Genomic DNA, 10,477 nt, shown 5'->3' with positions numbered 1-10,477 from the left:
GTAGGCCCACTCGCCTGGGATTATTTTTAATGTTCAATGTGCCTTAGGCCACTCAGCCACCGTAGGCCTACGCTGGGGTTATTTTAACCCGTTGTTTTGTTTATCTTTTCTAACAATTTCAATTTAATTTCTTAAAAAATAATTAATTTAGAATATATTAAATATATTTAATTTATCTTAAAATGATTAAGAATAATTTTATTAAGAATTAATCACGTCATATGATCGAGCATTTTTTTTTATCTCAACTTTATAATTTAATCTTTAGTAATTATTAAAAAAAAGTATTTAATGAAATGTTATCGTAAATTTATTTTATTAAATATTTATCAAGTTTTGAATTTATATAAAAACAAAATTCTACTGGATAAAATATATATTAGTAATATTTAAGTATTTTTTTTTATGTTAAAACAATTTTAATTTGACATATAGCTGCCTTGAATCTATTAGATAGAATTACGAGTGTGCAGTAAAAATTATTTTTTATTTTATTTTAAAATATAAAAAATATATTAATTTAAAACTAAAAAAATACAGAACACGATTAGATTGTAATTACAATCAGAATCAGATTCCTAATTACTTATAGAGGAAAGGTAAAAAAAAAAGTACGAAAAAATTGAGAAATAAAAAAAGGTCCGGTCAATCCCCAAAGTCAGACGGCCGCGGAAGAAAACAACAGAAAAGGCAAACTAGTGTACTGGATTGCAGAATATCTGAGGAATGGGACTGTCACACAGCCGGTTTACTGCGTTCACAACATGTGAAGGAGAAAAAAAAAAAGAAGTAATAGTGAAAAAAAAAAAAACTTCAGTCATTAAATTAAATTGAATCCCCCCATTTCATTTATTAATGAACCCCCACCCCCCCTACCACCAGAAAAAAAAAAAACAAAGACCATAAAGAAACTAAAATAATTCATGAGGTTTATTATTATGTTTTTATTTTATTTTATTAAATATAAGTATTGTAAGTAATAGTGGGTATATTAATAATTGTATAGTAATTTAGAAAATAAAATCCTAGAATAACTTACATTCTATTTCATTAAACAATTAAAATCGACATCAGTAAAAAAAAAGATAAAGAAATATCAAGAAGTAGATTTAATTTAGAATCAAAATATTTATTATTATTTTTTTTATCAAGTTAAGGTATGTATTCTCTATCCTTGTCTTTTAATTGAGTTTCTGAATACATATTAAGTTTATTAAGGAAAGTTCAGGAACTAGAGTTTTTCATTTTATTTATTTTTTAATCATTATTAAGTAGTGGATATTATAGTAATGAAGTATTAGATTGATAGGAAGTTATTTGAAGTGATTTTATATATTTTTGGTAGATTAATTTGAAGTAATAGTGAAATTAAAAAGTTAAAAAATGAAGATGAACTGCTAAGTTCAAACTACCAGAATCTAGTCTTTCAATTGGTGTTATTGTTGGAAATTAGTAGCCAGCCATGAGTTCTTTAATTTGATAGGTCATTTATCCAAGTAATAGTTGTGGATTAAGAGTTATGATTATTGGAAAGTAGATCACTCGAATATGTAATTTCTAGGTTTATAAAAATATAAAATTTTTAAAATTCATTTTTGGTTAATTGAAAAGTGTGATTCACCCCGAATATTTTATGGGTCCAAGGTTTATTGTTTTTGTTTAGTATGTTACCAAAGGGTTTTAGTGTGTTTTAATATTTTTTATGAATTTATGAAAATTATTTCTAATTATTGAAATTTAGTAATTAATCATTAAAATTTATTTTGGAAAGTTAACAACTATTATAGTTTGGTTTTAAAGGTTTCAATATACTAAAATTAATTGATTTTTATATGAAGTTTGAATATATAAAAGGTGTTTCATAAAGAGTTTTATTTCTATATGAATTAATTCATTTACTTAATAAAATAGTTTTCTAGATATAGTTGCAGTTAGTAATTTTCGACACCTCCACATATTATACTTGGAATACTTCTTTCCTAAAAATAAAAATATTTCCTATCATTTTCCAATCATATTTTACAATGCTATTATTCTTGGACCATAATTGTTATATGTTTTATATAATTATTTTTGGTATTTAATTATTAAAATAAATTTAGATATTTTATTAGTAAAACAAGGGGTTGTAATGACATGGTTCTAGTGCTAGAGTGATTTTTAGATATAATTTTAAAGTTTTAAACTAGTGATATATTTAAGCTCTGATTAAATTAGATATTAGAAACAATTTCATGTATTGCTTTGGATATTAACTAGCATATAATTTATGATGATTGTTATTGTCAAATTGATAAGAATGCTTGGTTATCTCCACAGCTAATATTGAATCTGTATATTAGATAAGTAGTTGTTCATCTCTTTAATTTGTTATTTGAGTTATAAAATATATATTTATGTACTAAATAAGTTTTTTTTATTAAAATATTTATTGTTTTTATATATTAGGTGGATCAAGCATGTCATATAATTTGTAAATGATGTTAAAGTATTTTTTGAAGGTATGTTTATGATTGCAAAAATATTTTGAATATGTTTTATTTTTATAACTCATTTTTGAATTGAATATAAATATAAATTTAATTGACTATACTTTAGACCCGTTCTTTAGGGGTTATACATTGGTTTTTATAGACATAATTATTTAGAATTGATCTATTGTTATTGTGACTAGAGTATTCATAATTCTTTGACTTTGAATATGAGTGTGTAATTTATATTCGTGTTCAAAATAATTGATTTGAATTATTTAAGTTTTTGAATGATTAACAAATATGTTTTTGGACTTTTAAATCTTTTAAAATATTAAGAGTTTAAAATATACTTTGACCTATTGATTATAAACTATATGTATTAGTAAATTTTAAAATACCTAATTCAGCTAAAGAGATGAACTGTTATTTAATACGTGGATGACTCTTATTTTATATGTAATTATTTATTTATTTTTCAGATGATTTGGAAGAGGTGTAGAATGTTAAGTGCTTGCCTCATAAGTTTCTAATTGATTTATAGATTTTAATATTTTAATTATTAGATTAATTTATGATTTTAGACTTGTATTGTATTTTATTTTATTTTAAAATTAAGTTATTTGATGTGAAATGATTTATATTGAGTTCAATTAATTTATGATTCAAGATAAAAAATATTTTAAAAAGTATTATTTTAAGTATAACTTATTAATTGAAGTTACGATGCTTTGCATGTTTATAAAACTTTAAATGTTCTCACGCAAAAAGGATATTTTCAAAGATTTTTTTTGGGGCGTGACAACAGGTCAACGGGTTAATATCTTCTAAGATTAATCATATTCCTTGATTTTCTATTAGTTTATCTCCTCCGTTAGTTTATATTCTTTAATTTTCTATTAGTTTATCTCCTCCGTTAGTTTCTCACAAAGTAAAAAGGAATGCCCAGATTTGTATATCATCAAATCACGCAAGCATAGTCCAAAAACCTAAGGAAATTTACAAGAATCCTTTAAATATAAAAATGCAAACAAAACCCGCAAGTTTGATTAAAAGAATAGCTCCCAAGCCTGATTCAAGAAAAACTCGAAGAACCCACTCCAGTACTTGAAGATGGTGGTCATATTATGGAGATTTCATGGAACCCACTTGAGGTTTTGAGAGTTTGTGCTCGGGTTTCTTGATAATACTGTTATTGTGGAGAAGTTGATGGCATAGATAATGATTCAAGATTAAATTCTCCTTGTCGTTGTTGTGTTTTGTTGATGTTAGGGTTGATCGCTGAAGGGTTTAACAGCAACAAGGATACCTTGATACAGTGCTTGTGTTCATTGCCACTCTTCCGATCTTTCTTGGCGTGAATTTGTATAAGGATGTTGATTAGATCAAAATTTGGTCCAACTAAAATAAATTATAAGAAGATGTTGTATTAATTTTTTTAAGAAATTCCAAGTCATGTTTTTAAAACATAAAAGATAGGTAGATCATGTATAACTTTTTAACAATATCATTAAACCTAATTCAATAAGTTAAACTTAAAACATCCAACTCGATTCTTTATCTAGCTCGAGACTCAAATTAAATTATGTGACAATTGTCACAACCTAACCTAGTTGATCTGGCTAATCTAGAAACAACCTAAACAATCTATTAAAATACAGGCTGACTTAAAAAAAATTCAGAATAACATTATTTTTTTTTGTAATATCAAAACATTGATATATTATATCGACTTGGGTTAACTGTCAAATTTATGTCCTAGATCATGAACAAGACTACAAAAGCACTAATGTAGTTAGTCATTGTCTCTTTCTTTTCGTTTCCCTTATTCTCCTATGGTTGGGCTTTTATAAATCTTGAGTGAAATGAAGTCTAAGATCTAATTAAAAAGTTATTATAAGATCAAATACTAAACATTGAAGATTGTTGCTATGATATGACCCAGTCGATTTGACATGTTCAAAAACAGTTTAGATAATTGATAAAATTATCGGTTGACTTTAAAATAAGATTTTTAAGATGATATTTTTTTTAAAATATTAAGATAATAATATATTAAATTGAATATGGTCAATCATCAAATTCATGACTTGACTCATGAATATGATTATAACGCGCTAACCTAGCTAGCTGGTCAAATGTTTTTTTTTTTTCCTCTTCTTTTTTTTTGGCTCAATAGTGGGATAAATTAAGGATGAAATCTAAAAGTTATTAGAGAATCAAAAACTAAATTGAAAGAAGAGAGCTTAGGTTCGAGTGTGATGAACTCAATTGAAAAGTTAATATAGAATTAGGAAAAATGTTTGGTGCAGCAGGTGTCAACGTGTGATAGAGTTACTGCATTGAGAAGGCGCACATTACTTTCTTTGATCTTTGTGTTGTTGGAAATATCTTGGCAGCAACTTACTTCCAATGCAGTGTGTGGAAGCTCTGGTGCGACTTCAACGATCAATTCTTCTTCTCTTTGTTTTTCTCCGTTTCTCCTCTTTCCTCCCCTCATATTCCACACAAATATTTTTTTTAATATTTATAAATTTATTTTTAATATCAACTTATTAAAATAATTTAAAAAATTTATTTTAAATAAAATATAAAAATAAAATTTAAATTAACAGTATTTTGATCGTACTGTAAAACTTTCCCGTCACTGACATGTGAGAATCGCTGCTTATCAGTCAGTCTAGGGTAAAATTGGTGCAGTGCCCTCTGTTTTACTCTTTGTAAAGAGGATTACAGTATAACTGTGGAGGGTGACAGAAACCCAGTACAAATATTAAAGTGCAAAAGTAAAATAAAATAAAATGAAAAACAATAGAAAGAGAATGAGATATATAGACTAGAGAGAGAGAGAGAGAGAGAGAGAGAGGAGGAGCAGGAGGGGAGAGGGACACTTTATTGCCTTTTTTATGATGCACGCATCCATTGCAAACACAGAATGATGGTATATTATTACTGTTAAGACATGAGGGCTAGAAGAAGTGGAGAAACAAAGCAATTAACCACAACCACAACTACACAACAACAAAATACAGAGAGGTAGATTGATTGATATGGAGTTGAAGAAAAGGGAAAAATTAGATAAAAAAACATGGAGCTCACCAAGAGAATGAGAAAGGATTGGTGGGTGGTCAAGAGCTAGTGACAAAAGATATTTTGTTGTAATGGGTGGGTTGAAGAAGAGAGATTCATGGCATGCAATGAGATATGATATTGTGTAAAAAAATCTCAGTTAAAGAACAAGAAAGTTCCTTTCTTCTTCTTCTCTTCTTCTCTTTTTTTTTTTGTTTGTTAAATCTGAGTGTTAGCCCACTGAGAGCCAACGCCATTGAGAATCCTTCACTTCACCACTGCAAATCTCGGGCCTTTTCTCGACTTCTCCCCAAACACCTCAGGCTTCTTGGAATTTTATAAGAGGCATGCCCTTTCGTTTGCAGGCCAAGGGGGGTGTAGATTTTGATGGTTTTGCTTCAGTTTGTTCTCAACAAGAAACTTGGACTCAAAGGCAACGACAACAACTTCTTGAAGTAAATAGCTTTGCAAGCAAAGAACCTAACTCAGTTCTTCATATGAGAAGAAGTCCAAGCCCACCTACATCAGTTTCGACTCTCTCCTCCTCCTCAAACGGCGGCGCCGGTGGAAACACCAGCGACAAGACCGCCACCATCACGGCAACAGATAAAGTAGCGAACCCAGTGAACAATGAAAGGAAAGATGAATGGGCAACAGAGCTGCAGCCATTCCCAAGCGGACTAGAGTTTGTTTCAACAGGAGAAAGATGTGGACTTGGACTAGAAGATTGGGAGAATATGCTGTCAGAGCCAAGCCAAGAACAATCCTTGTTGAGGTGGATAGCTGGGGATGTGGATGACACGCAGTTTGGGCTAAAGCAGTTGTTGCAAAGTGGAAGCAGTCAGCTGGAATTTGATGGCAATGTCGGCGGCGGTTCTGGTGTTGGTGGATTGGGGATTGTTGATCAAGGACCCGGGTTTGAGTCCTTAAGTGGAATTCCAAGTGGCGTGTCGAGCATTGGTACTAATTTGGCTCCTTTTCCTGGTCCTGGGGTTTCAAATATTGGGTCTGGTTTAGTTGCTCCTGGCTCTTCTTCTGGTTTGATTAACTACAAAAATGTTGGATTTGGCAGCAACAACTCTAGTGTGCAAAGCCCAGTTTTTAGTTCTCCAACTAACAGTGTTTCACTTCCATTTTCTTTACCTCCTGGTATGGTTTATCATCAAAATCAGCTGCAACAAATTGAGGTCCCAGAGAAGAAGCCACACATACTAAATCCACAGATATTGATGAACCAGCAACAGTCTCATAATCCACGCATTCGAAATCCCAACCTTTTCTTGCAATTACCATTTTATCAGCAAGAAAACCGCCCCCTCCATTCCCAACTCAAGCGCCACAACTCTGGTAGCATAGACCCAATCTCTCATGTAATCCCAAAACTACCATGCTCTGATCCTGGGCAAGAACTTTTGCAAAGAAAACACCAACAACAGCAACTGGGGTTTCCTCAGAGAGTTCAGTTTCTTCACCAACAACTTCAACAGAAGCCGTTGGTGGTGAAGAAGGAAGATTTAGGAACTCAACCTTACCAGCACCAGGACCAGCACCAGCACCAGCATGCCTTGTTGGACCAGCTCTACAAGGCAGCTGAGTTGGTAGGGACTGGGAACTTCTCACACGCGCAAGGGATATTGGCGCGGCTCAATCAACAGCTGTTCCCAACTGGGAAGCCTCTCCATAGGGCAGCTTTCTACTTCAAGGAGGCTCTTCAATTGCTCCTTCTCATGAATAATAACTCAGTCACTGCTCCACCGCCTAGGAGCCCCACCCCATTCGATGTCATCTTCAAAATGAGTGCTTACAAGGTCTTATCTGAGGTTTCTCCACTTGTCCAATTTGTCAACTTCACCTGCAATCAGGCCCTCCTTGAAGCAGTTGACGATGCAGATAGGATTCACATTGTGGACTTTGATATTGGATTTGGTGCTCAATGGGCCTCTTTCATGCAGGAACTTCCCCGGAATAGAGGTGTCCGATCATTGAAAACCACTGCCTTTGCCTCTCCTTCGACTCACCATCCCGTTGAACTTAGTCTTATGCGCGATAACTTAACTCAATTTGCTAATGAGATTGGTCTAAGTTTTGAACTTGATGTGATTAACTTTGATTCTTTGGAGCAACACTGTTATTCTCTCCCCTTTTTCCGAACAAGTGAACACGAGGCTGTTGTGGTGAATTTCCCTATTTGGTGCTCGTCAAATCAACCGTCTGCACTACCGTCACTGCTGCGCTTTATAAAGCAACTTTCTCCAAGGATTGTGGTGTCTTTGGACCGAGGGTGTGACAGAAGTGACCTTCCATTCCCACAACATATCCTCCATGCCCTCCAATCCTATACACACCTATTGGAATCATTGGATGCTGTTAATGCAACTACGGATGATGTGAACAAGATTGAGAGGTTTTTGCTCCAGCCTAGGATTGAAAGTACTGTGCTGGGGCGTCTTCGTGCTACAGACAAAATGCCAAATTGGAAGACAATCTTTGCATCTGCCGGGTTTTCTCCCGTAACTTTCAGTAACTTCACCGAAACTCAGGCAGAATGTGTGGTGAAGAGGACTCCAGTGAGGGGATTTCACGTGGAAAGGCAGCAGGCTTTGCTTGTGCTTTTTTGGCAGCGTAGAGAGCTTATGTCAGCTTCAGCATGGAGATGCTGAGCAGTAACAATATGACGAGCAGCGAGGTTGGTTTTTTATCAACTCACAGTTTATCAGAGGACCCAACTCAATTACTAAGGTGGTATTGTGTCAATAAATTTGGTACTATTGATGGTGGCTCTGTTTATGACTTATAATATGAATTGTCTAGCTTGTGAGTCTCCTCTGCTTGTGTCTATCTAATCCCAGTAGAACAAAACATCTAATTAGACAATCTAGTAGGGTGCTATTTGTTTCGGAAATGGATATTGCTGGGTAATTTGATTTTATGATTGTAACAATGTGCTTTTGTGTCTCTTTAAGATGGTGATATTTTGTTCTGTACTTGACAACGAAAGAGAACTTCAAATGGAAAGTTAACTTGCCAGAATTCTAACCTTCTTTAGTGCTTGATATGGCAATAGGTTTCCTAGCGCGTACCAACTTTGATTTACTACTCTTGTGTTTCCCCCCATGTCGTTATTGTTACTGACAAGGCATTTAAAGAAGTAATAGAGATGATGTATTGGAATTCTAACCTTCTTTAGTGCTTGATATGGCAATAGGCTTCAATGGAGCGTGATAAGGGAGATGAGGTGATAAGCCAAGCTATAAACCAAGGAAATTCTCATCCAATGTAGTGATTATTGGAATTTCTAGATATCCTCATTTGTGTCTTTCATTGCTTCACCATTAACCAGTAACTAATTTAGGCATTTAGGTGCGAAAAGTTCTATTATACTTTCAAGTTTCTTACGATTATTCTCATCAGTTAAGGTGCATACGTGGTGTTCTAAAGTTGTATGACACGAGGTTATTTTCCCCTTCCTTACGATTATTCTTATCAGTTAAGGTGCACAATTGTGATGTTCTAAAGGTGTATGACACAAATTTATTTTCGTTGGAGGGTGAGCAAAATGTTGTATACTCAAATTGTTTTATAGTGTCTAATTAGGTTATAGTAGCTTCCCTCTCGTGAGCTTTGCTTGTCTTACTGTTTTGAAGCAGTCTCTAAAATTCGCCCGCCTTAAAGCTTGCAGATTTCTTATTTATCTAGGTTGAGCACAGCTCCTTCTTGTTGTAATGTCTGCATTTAAGCGACTCTGTTCTGTCAATGTAATGATGGTGTCGAAGGCCTGAAGTGCACAACAGTATTTACACCCCTCACCTGTCTTTTCAGTGAAACAATATATCCTCTAGTGTATAGTTCGTGATGCAACTTAATGAAATACTTTTTATAGCTGACTTGTTATCTTTTGAACTCATGAGCATGCATGCGCTCACTGATGGAGATCTTATATGTAGTTGCAAATTATAATACAAGTGTGATGGAAAACAACTTTAGAAACTTCGAACTTGTTTCTGCACCTTGATGCAGAACTTGTGGCCTCACTGGATTCCTTGCATTGCAAAGAAGAATATGGCTAAAAACCTTGTTGCTTGTTTCCGAATTGTCTACTCTGGTGCTAGCATTTTGTTTATTTGCTCGGTACAACGTCGATTCCATGATCCATGTTTATTGGTAGTTTTAGATGCTAGAATTTCTTGTGATTGCAATATCTTGATTCTGCTGATTGAATGTTTTCTGTGGTAGTTGCATGATTGAAAACCTACAACCTTATCTTAATCTCAAGTTAATGGATACTTTCCTGGATGTATTACTCTATATAATTGTTGAATCCCTTGATTGCCTGAATCGCTGGCTGATTAAACCCAAAAAGGCGGTGCGCATATGATGGCTGTGGATGAATTTGGACATGCCTACTAGGAGAAAATCCTTATATTATAGTTTCCATCTCTGTCTTTGTTGGTAGCATTAGCTAGGGTTCCCTTATTGCATTCATGCTTTAGAGAAGTAAACTTGGAAAGGTATGCCATGGTATTAGCTGACTTTTTGTGTTTTCAAAATAATAAATAACCAGAGACAACTGTATGTCACAACCTTGAGCGGCAAAAAATACAGACACCTAAGATTAGCATAACATGCTGAAAGTTTCTTAGCAATCATGAGCAGTTAAAATAACGTGGTTTTGTTGAGTTTTGTCATGTTTGTGTCTGAAAGTTCTCCTTCTCTTGCATGTAATGCACCCAACACGTAATCAAATGCTACAATATTATATATGAGTTGGGGGGTCCTTCAATTCCAAGTGTTGCAAAGTCAGTGTCTCAACATCCAATGATTTTTCAGATTGGTTTTCAAACATGTAATAATCAAACCCACATGGGTCATGTTTCCATTGAAACTCTACTTTCTTGCTTTCCTCATTGTTGCTTTAGTTTTCCAGTTTGGAGGGCTTT

At 33.4% G+C, this 10,477-nt stretch overlaps 1 protein-coding gene across 1 annotated transcript; it reads left to right on the top strand.

Moving 5' to 3' along the window:
* The first annotated feature begins 5,303 nt into the window (after positions 1 to 5,303).
* On the top strand, positions 5,304 to 8,502 carry LOC118028599 (uncharacterized). The gene has a single exon (XM_035032244.2). The coding sequence runs from the start codon at positions 5,888 to 5,890 to the stop codon at positions 8,198 to 8,200; it is 2,313 nt and encodes a 770-aa protein (XP_034888135.1). The 5' UTR covers positions 5,304 to 5,887; the 3' UTR covers positions 8,201 to 8,502.
* Positions 8,503 to 10,477: the final 1,975 nt, after the last annotated feature.

The sequence above is a fragment of the Populus alba genome, chromosome 3, assembly GCF_005239225.2.
Source record: "Populus alba chromosome 3, ASM523922v2, whole genome shotgun sequence".
NCBI classification, from domain to species: Eukaryota; Viridiplantae; Streptophyta; class Magnoliopsida; order Malpighiales; family Salicaceae; genus Populus; species Populus alba.
Note: the sequence above shows the minus strand (reverse complement) of the source record. Positions and strands in the feature narration are given on the sequence as shown.